This window comes from Lissotriton helveticus, chromosome 4_1 (assembly GCF_964261635.1).
Source record: "Lissotriton helveticus chromosome 4_1, aLisHel1.1, whole genome shotgun sequence".
Classification (NCBI taxonomy): domain Eukaryota; kingdom Metazoa; phylum Chordata; class Amphibia; order Caudata; family Salamandridae; genus Lissotriton; species Lissotriton helveticus.
In genome coordinates this window covers 1,471,882,642-1,471,892,588 of record NC_136063.1, presented here as the reverse complement: position 1 = coordinate 1,471,892,588, position 9,947 = coordinate 1,471,882,642, and the positions used below count along the sequence as shown (strand labels likewise).

Here is a 9,947-nt window from a genome sequence, read left to right as displayed (position 1 = left end):
CCCCTCATTTTAAGGGGTCCTCCTGCCGCTCTCCATGGTAGACTCCACCCCTGATAGTAGAGTTTCCCTTCTCCTAATTAACAATAGGAACCTCCCTGCAAAGGGGAGTTTACTCTCTCCTCCTGCCTCCCAGCCACCCTCCCCCCCATTCCTCCCTCTCTGTCCCATATGTGATAGTAAGATCCCCTCTCCCCACCTCAGCAGCACCTTCCTCCACTCGCCACCCCCCTTACACACACAAACACACCCCCTCTCCTCCCCCCCCCGCCCACCCCTCAGGTCAGCCAGCGCTGCCGGTGGGCGGGCTCTCCCCGGGCCCCGCCCAGGGCCCGGCGCCGCACCGCCCGGGCGCTCTCTGTCCTCTACCCCTCTCCCCGGCTCTCCTCTTCCTTCCTTTCGCGCTCGGGCTCCCCGGCTGCACCAACCCCGCGGCCGCCGCCACCGCTCGGCGATGCCGGCTCTCCCCCGTCCCCCCGCGCCCTCTCAGCCAACTCTTTAAAGCCCGGCACTCTCCAATGGTGGCACGCACTGTAGGATGGGACTGAAGTGCAGCGGCAGATACGTCTCACTCATCCTCGCGGTGCAGCTAGGTGAGTGTCCCGCGCGGCCAAGGGGCTTCAGGTGCGCGCGCTGACGAGGGGCCGAAGGTTCGAGAAACACTGCCCCATGGTGGCTTGCAAAGAAGGAAATAAAGAGAGCCTCTTTCAGAGGTCGCGCTGATTCGCAGCATGGAATATTAAAATAATATTAGTATGAAATATTATTTGTTTGAATAGTTGTTCGAGTGTGTAGTTTTGCGCGTGGGGGAGGCGTGATAATAGTAGTACAGTATTGCCGTGTGATTTTTTTTTTCTCCTCCCAAGCCCGGTCCCATTCATATTTGTCCAGTCTGGGTCATATTTAATGCATAAGTGATGAATATGCAATCTGCGTGCCTGGCGGTGCGATTGGGATGCAGGGAAGGAAGCGCTCGGAGCGGAGGGCGCTACAGGAGGCTCGAGGCACGTAGTACCGAGGCTTGTGGCACGGAAGAGAGAGGCGCGCGAAATTCCAGCCGAGAAACAGTTTATTTCCCTTACCGAGCGTCAGAGCAGGATTATCAAACCCCTGAGCTTATGCAACCGTTTGATTATTTATTAAATTAACAGCCTTGACATTTCCAACCGAAATGTTGTAATACAGAGCAATAGTGGTGCGTTGCAATGTGAATGGAAGGTCTGGTTAACGAATAATGTATTGGGAGTTTTAGGGTAGGGACGCAGGTACCACTGTATGAATTTAACGGTGTTTAAAGAGCTTGAAATATAAATACATGCATATATATATATATATATATTTTGTCATTTTATCATTTTGGTTTAAAAGCAGGAGTCAACAGTGAAACTGTTTAGAAAGGCAGTGTAACCTTTAAAAAATAACACTTCGAGAAAGCAACAAAATGAAAGGACGATTCTCCCCTTGGAAAAAAAATATATAAGGATCATTATAGTTGATTGAGAAGGATACCAGGAGCGTCATTTTTGAGAATCGCAACCGTTGAGAAGATTGCACCATCTTTTTTTACATCAATTATTTTGTTCATGTTTTTTTATTTTGCAAAGGCCGATATCAGATGCTTGGTTTTTTAGGATCTTGTTTTTGTGAATCGCGCCATTCCGAGGATTCCGCGCCCGTCTCGTCCGTTTCTTCGACTGAATCTACAAGGGATATATTTTGCGGGTATTTCTCAGCTCCCTGTGTCGTGCCTCTGTGGAAAAACATCTCTACCCCCGTATTAGTTTGTGCCAGGGGGCGCCAAGGAAGGACTGCAGAGGAGCCGCTGGCTGTGACCTCATTTCTGAGCTATGGTTGTGTGTAAAGGGGGTGCCACCAGCCCGCCCCCTCCTCCCACCCGTTCCCCCCGCAGGGTCCGTCCACCAGGGAGACCCCTCTCGTGTTTAGTTAAGATGCACGTTTCACAGCATCCACTGCTGTCTGAAGAGAGCCCCCGGTTTTTACCGTTCACTGTTCAATGACAGAGCCCGTGCCTTCAGATCTCCACTCATTTGCCCAGTATTTTTTAATGTTCTGCTTTTAGCTCGTGGGGAAGGGGCCCGAGAGCCGTGGTACCCCTGAGGGGAGGTGGGCTCGAGTACCCACAGGCCCGATGACTGCGGCACCGCCTCCGGCTCCTGCAGCCCGTCACTGCCTCCTGGCACCTCTCTGCCTAATCTCGTGAAAAATCGTTTTTTAATGACAAATTCACACCCTCCAGCGCCCTGAATCCGATTAGGAAGAAACCCAGGGGAGGGGGCGTGCATTCTTGGAGTATGACCGGTGTCAAGGTCACTCATACACCGAATATGAAGAGACGGTTTGTAATAAAGAAAAATAACAGGTGAACAAGTGTATCAGAGGACGGTGGTCTCTCTCCTGCAGAACATAGAGCGCCCTATCTACACAGAAAACGTTTCTAAAAATATATATTTACGTCATCTTGCTCTCTTTGCTTCTAGGTTTATGTTTTACTTTATTTTTTTTTCTTCTGCCTCTTTTAATGTAAACTCTATTTATGAGGATGGGTGGTGGGCTTTACATCTCCTTTCATAGATGAAATTCACTTAATTTGTGGAAAATGAGCTATACAGTCTCCCAGATTTCTCTCACAAAATATATTCTTCTTTTTCTTCTTAGTAGTATTTCGTATTCATACCGGTTTTCGTTGTGACTAAACGCAATATATATATTTTTTCCGGATATTGCCCTTACAGTCCAACAATCAATCAGAGAGGGGAAACCAAGGAAGACGGCACAATCGGAGGCTGGAAGTTTTTACTGCTATATAAATATATCTGAAATATATATACACAAACATATATATCATACTTCAGAATTTCATTTTGAAATCACTCACAAATATTAAAGGACGGAGATGGATTTCTGGTGGTACAAAGTATCCCGAAGCACGGATGGTTCTGCGGTGGGGCTACCTGCGGAAGTATGCAGTGAGGGTGATCAGCCGGCCGTCTGCAGAGCTGTGTCTGTGATGGAGCGGTCGCGGCCGGGCAGGGAGTCCCCCCATCTTTTCAGGCACTGTTCTTCATTCGGAACCAGCAGACGGGGCACCCAGGGCCAGTGCCGAGGACGTGGGTAACTAGCGCCTTCGCCAGTGGTACCAAGGCGCACAAAACGGACAATTCCGTTGTTTTTGTAAATTAATTTTTGCTTCGAAGCTCGACATGAATTCGGCCCTCTGGTCATTTCCCGACCTGCTGCATCTGTTCCTGGCAGCGTTGCTGGTGGGAATGTTCGGTTGTGGACTTTCTTTATACATGTTTTCGCGTTGGTTTGAGTGGCAGTTTGGGATAAGCAGAAGGTATAGACTCATTCAAGGACAGCCGCGAGGTTAGGAGAGCGCAGGAGGATAGATACACAGTGACAGCCTGCACCTGTCTACAGAGGGCTCCCTGTTGATGTCACATTTTGCCCCTGCTCGCTGTTTCTATCCGTGGCTTAGTTTCGGTTCTAACACGGCCTCTTAGTTGTGTACACCGAGTGTCTGAAGAGAGGTTCTGCGCTTTTGTGCTGCTTTTCGTGCACCCAAATGCACGCACAGAGCGTGGCCCCTAAGGGTTATGGAAGGGGCAAGCATATTACACAAGGGGTGCGCAGATTACCTCAGAATAACTGGAATACGCTTCATTCTGTTGTCCATCTATCTATCTGCCTATCTATTTATCTGTCTAGCCATCTACTCATCTATCTGTCTATCTATCTATCTATCTATCTATCTATCTATCTATCTATCTATCTATCTATCTATCTATCTATCTGTCTATCTATCTGTCTATCTAATTGTCCTTCTATATATCTATCTGTCTTATACTTCGCCTTCCCTTTCTACCTCGCACTCTCGCTTTCTCCATCTGTCTCTCCCCACCGAGACCTCTTGCTTCTCCCCCTCGCTCCCTCTCTCTTTCTCATGCCTCCAGTCTTCTACCCCTGTTTGGCTTCCTTCCTTTCTCTACAGTCCACCTCTATTTGCCCCTACCCCTCGCCGCACAAGCCTCTCTGAAATCTTCCTTCCTCCGCTCTAGGTCCCTCGCTCCCAAGCCTTCCCCCTTCCCTCCACTACGCGCCAAGTGCGTCCCTCCCACAGCCCCTCCCGACGCTTCGCTCATCGCTGTCTCCGCCCACCCCCCTCACCCCCACCGCATTCCCTTTTCTATTCCTTTCTGCATTATGTAATGAATCCACATTCGGGGGCTTCTCTTCGAGCTGAACGGATGGTTTAAAGGGACCTCCTTGTGTGATCTTGTGCCCACCACGCACACTACAGGGTGGGGAGGGGGCACAGGCGCCCCCACGCAGCGCCTACACCTGGGTTACACTATAACATAAGACGACGTGTATATTTATACAAACGCATTTCAACCCTAGGGTTTCCTGGCACTTGTTAACTGATGTTTATTGTTAGCTCCGGAAGACTCACGCTTTCGACGCCAAGAAGATGAAAGGCGGGGTGGGCCTGCCCCTATTCGAACCCATTGAGTCAAGCACAGATCTTTAGTCCACTGAGCCCGGAGTTCAGTTTTGGGGTACTCTGGGTTGTGCTTGGAAATCCTCTGAATGAGTGGGTGGGTAGTTGAACGCGGCCGGATAGGTGGCCTCGTGGGTGAATTGATGTGTGACTACCACCCGTATCTTCTATTTGGGGTAGATTATGATGCAGTCTGGCCAGTTTCTTCCCCTGTGTTGATGCTCAGCCGCACCACCATCCCCACTCCTCCGAGGGCCGGATCGCGCAGCTCCCCGAGGCCCCATCCCGCAGCGCTGGACCGTGGCGGAGACAAGCCCCGCTGACAGCTCCGTCGTCGTTAATTCCGCCTAATTCCCGTCACCCCAGCGCCGTCGATGAGATAAACGGCCGGGCTCGGTTCTGCTCCAGTGACGCCCGCGGCCCGGCGGGGACGGGAATGTTTTCCTTTTTTGTTACATCCGAATCAATTGACCGAGTCTGAGCTCAGCCAACCGGGAGACAGGAACAAACCAGGCCGACCCGGCTCTGTCAGCAGCGGGGCTGCGCTCGCTCACCCCCGGCTGCGCTCACTCACCGTGCACGGACTGCTCCTGACACCCTGCACCTCTGCACCTGACACCATGCACCACCTACTGCTGACACCCTGCACCACCTACTACTGACACCATGCAAGGTCTGCTCCTGACACCCTGCACTACCAACTCCTGACACACACCCTGCACCGTCTCCGGACACCCTGCACTAACTGCTCCTGACACCCTGCACCACCTACACCTGACACTCACCCTGCACCGTCTCCTGACAACCTGCACCATCTGCTCCTGATACCCCGAAGGTCTGCTGCTGACACCATGCACCGTCTGCTCCTGACACACTGCACCCCCTACTCCTGACACCCTGCACCGCCTACACCTCACTTACCCTGCTCCATCTCCTGACGCCCTGCACCGTCTCCTGACACCCTGCACCACCTACTTCTGACACTCACCCTGCACCGTCTCCTGACGCCCTGCACCGTCTACTGACACCCTGCACCGTCTGCTCCTGATACTCGAAGGTCTGCTGCTGACACTGTCTGCTCCTTACCCTCACCCCGCAGCATCGGGTCCCATGCACTCACCCTGCACCATCTGCTCCTGCGCACTGGCCTGGCGCAGTCTGTTCTAGTGCACTCACCTTTCACTATATGCGCCCACTCATCCTGCAGTGTATGCTCCCCTGCAATCACTGTGCACCATATGCTGTCACACACTCACCCTGCACATCAACCTGGTGCTTTCTGTTCCTGTGCACTCACCCTGCACCATCTGCTCCTGCACATTGACCTGGCGCTTTCTGTTCTTGTGCACTCACCCTGCACTATATGCGCCCGCTCACCCTGCACCATCTCCTCCTGCTCACGCACCCTGCACCATCTGCTCCCGCTCACTCACGCTGCATCGTCTGCTCCTGGCACTCACCCTGCATCGTCAGATCCTATTCACTCTGCACCGTCTGCTCCTGCTCACTCACCCTGCATCGTCTGCTCCTGGCACTCACCCTTCATCGTCAGAACCTATTCACCCTGCACCCTCTGCTGCCGCACACTTACCCTGCATCCTCTGCTCCCCTGCACGCACCATGCACTGTCTACTTATGCACCCCGGACCGAATGCGACCCCTCACTCACCCTAAGTGGCCGCTGACACAAGTAAAGAGTGGTGGAGGGTTGTGGGGGGAGTGTACAGCGGGTGGAGCACACAGCTGGGGTTTTAATAAAAACAAGACTTACTTGGTGCTGCTGGCTATCTCTCGCTCCTCTGCTTCCAGTACCTGGTCCCAGCAGTCCCTGGGACAGCATCATGGACTTCTCATCCAATCCCCGCGATGGTCTAAAAAATGAGAGCAGCGTAGGGATTGGCCTGAGCGGGCTGGATTAACACTCGCTCAGTTTATCCACCCCAGCTGTCCAATACACCGGGTGGGAGAAACCTAAGTGCGCATGTTACTTTAGCTGGCCTAAGACAGCAGGCCAAGCAGACATGTGCACTTAAAAGTGCATCCACCACTCCTCCTACCCCCTCCTATGGCACAGCCCCTCCATGCACACTCTGTCTCAACCAGCAGCTGAAAAATAAAACAGTAATAAAATATTGTTTTTTTTTATTCAGCTGCTGGCTCTGAGCCAGTGGGCGATGCTCCTCCACCAAAGCGGAAGAGCCGCTGCTGCTCACCCTGCAATGTATACTCCCACAAACTCAACCTGCACAGTCTGCCCTCATGCACTGGCCCTGCACGATTTCCTCCGATGCACCCACCCTGCACTGTTTGTTTCTATGCACTCACCCACCAGTGTGTGCACCTACGTACTCACATTGCACCTTCTTCTCTCACACACTCACCCTGCACTGTTTGCTTCTGACACTCATGATGCACATCAGCTCCTTACACTCACCCTTAGTGCTTAATATGAGCCGGTAGTTTCTGGTGCTCTGCACCGATACAGAACTGTCAATACCTGCCTGCCACATTTACAGATGAGCACAACTGTTGTTATTATTACAATATACATTAGAAATTACCAATACCTCCGTTCAAGCTATTGGTATAGCATTGGGGGCCTTGAATATTCTGAACTGTCACACTTGCGGAGTGTGATCATTTTTAGGTCGAGCCTAGGCAGTGCGCATGCGCTGTCTGCAAGACCTGTTGTTATCTCCTCTATCGGCTTTTGGCATGCCCATGAATTGCCGTTTGTTCGTCGTTGTGTCATTTAGAAATACAGGTTTTTATTGGTGCATTGGGTCTGATTCTCCGGCCTTTGTGTGCTTGGGTCACACAAAGGTGATTTCACTCATTGTTTGCTTGCCTTGGCCATCCCAATAGGTCCACGGTTCCTCCTGGGCATCCTGACTTGCCTTTTTATTTTGTAGGCTATCAACATCGTTTTAGGTTTTCAGGCCTTTTCATGGAGCAATGCTCTGTTCGGCACCTGCATATACCAATAGCTCTAACTCAAAAAAAGGAGCGACCTATTGCATTTCTAATGCTTGTTAGTTTTGTTGGTGTTGTCATTTACATCATCCTGCAATGTCTGTTCCTGGCTCTTACCCTGCACAGTCTGCTTCTGCAACCACTACCGTCTGTTCCTTACAATCGCCTGCACCATGTGCCCCCTGACACTCACCCTGCTTGTCTGCTCATGCACTCACCATGCACCATCTGCTTCCGCACTCACCCTGCTCCATCTGCTTCACACACTCACCATGCAACATCTGCTTACACAAACTCACCATGCACCATCTGCTTCCGCACACTCACCCTGTTCCATCTGCTTCAAACACTCACCATACACCATCTGCTTCCGCACACTCACCGTGCACCATCTGCTTAGGCAAACTCACCATGCACCATCTGCTTACGCACACTCACCATGCACCATCTGCTTCCACACACTCACCCTGTTCCATCTGCTTCCACACACTCACCCTGCACCATCTGCTTCTGCACACTCACCCTGCACCATCAGCTTCTGCACACTCACCATACACCATCTGCTTCTGCACACTCACCCTGCACCATCTGCTTCACCAAACTCACCATGACAATCTGCTTCCACAAACTCACCATGCACCATCTGCTTCCGCACACTCACCATGCACCATCTGCTCCTGCACACTCACCCTGTTCCATCTGCTTCACACACTCACCATGCACCATCTGCTCATCCACACTCACCATGCACCATCTGCTTCTGCACACTCACCCTGCACCATCTGCTTCCACACACTCACCCTGCTCCATCTGCTTCCACACACTCACCATGCACCATCTGCTTCCTCACACTCACCATGCACCATCTGCTTCCACACACTCCCCATGCACCATCTGCTTCCAGGCTAGCCCTTCTCTTTTAGCACCAGGACTCCCACCTCATGGTGTGTGTTGACTCACCGCACACCATCTGATCCTACCCATCTACCCCATACACACTCCCTGTACCCTCTGTTTCCTCATGTATACCCTGTACCATTTTCTCCCTCACACCCTGCACTTTTTCCCCTCACACCCATGCTTCTCTGCCATGCTCACACAGCACCGTCTGCTGCCACCAGTGGCATAGGGAGGCCTCTACTCTAGCAGCTTAAGCAAGGACTGCTGCTGGGCCTGTTGAGCTGGTGTACTGTGTCACACTTAAACCTTATTAGTTGTTTATAGGCAGTGCCACCTTTAACGCATGGGTAAGCCGGGCAGTTGCCCAGGGGCCCCACAAGCATAGGGGCCCCATGCAGACCAGAGTTTAACACAAATTCTGATAAACATTTTTATTCCTGTGAGTGGTTGTGTAGGCATGGCCCAGTGCACTGCTTTGCCCAGGGGCCTGTAATGCTGTTAATATGGCCCTGTGTATAAGCCTCTTCTGTCTGCATGTCTTCGGAGATCATGCTAATAAATATAATGTTGATGAAGGAATGAAAGAGGGTTGATGGCCTGGGCTTCATGCTCAGTGAAAGAGAAATAGAAATAATGAGGGAAAACCCCAGGGAATAAGGGAGAGTGGAAGGAAAGTGAAAGGAAAGAAGGGGGAAAGGTAGTATGGACGGGTGAAATAATGAAAGGATTGATTGATGAAAGAGTGATAGGATGTATGGAAGAGTTAGAGGGGCTGCAGGTGAAAGGGTGAATGAAAGAAGGGTAGAAGACTGAACAGTTGGATAAGGATGGATGAAAGGAGGAAGGGAAGGACACATGAACTTATTCAAGTATGGATGGAAAGTTAGGGGAATGTTCAGAAGGATGAATGAATTGATGACAGAGTGAACAGATGGAAGAGTAAATGTGTGCTCATTTACCCTGAATGACATTGTTCTAAAGATGGTGCTTGTTCCATGTGATGAGAGGTAACAGGGTCGAACTGGGATGTCGAAGTAGGCCCCGGACACCAAAATAAAAGTTGCCCCCATTAGTGAATTAGAAAGCAAAAAAAGTGCCCCATGTTTGCAATTTGGGGCAGTTTCAACTTGTAAAGACAGGTTGTAGAGGTGTTTGATAAGTTATGGAAGGCTGCACAGATATGAGCTTGCTTTAGACAATGTTTGTTCTACTATTGGCTAAATCAGCAGTAAAAACTGGCCTCAGCAGACCCTAAAACAGTCCCACAAACAGCAAAAAACACGGCCCACACACTGACCTGTCGGACCAGCTCATCAGGCACTATCCGATTGTCCGGTAGACAGAGCCACTGGAATTATGTGATTATGCGGTTGGTGTGTTTTTTTCATAATTGTAGATTTGCTGCATTTACCATATAATCATTAATCTGCTGATATTACAAAAGCAAAAAAATTGTTTGGAGGTCAATCAGGTCAAAATGTACTAAAACCCCAGCGACATGTGTTGCCATGCAGTGGAAGGCCCTTTACAAAAGGTTGGCTGGTAAAATGTCTAT

General features: G+C 50.8%; 1 protein-coding gene across 1 annotated transcript in view; it reads left to right on the top strand.

The window, feature by feature from the left end:
• The first annotated feature begins 405 nt into the window (after positions 1-405).
• The window catches only part of NRN1 (neuritin 1), a 34,975-nt gene continuing 25,433 nt past the window's right edge, over positions 406-9,947 (top strand). The window contains exon 1 of the mRNA XM_078688056.1: positions 406-590. Within this exon, the coding sequence (XP_078544182.1) occupies positions 536-590 (55 nt within the window). The 5' untranslated portion in view covers positions 406-535. The remainder of the gene's footprint in view (positions 591-9,947) is intronic.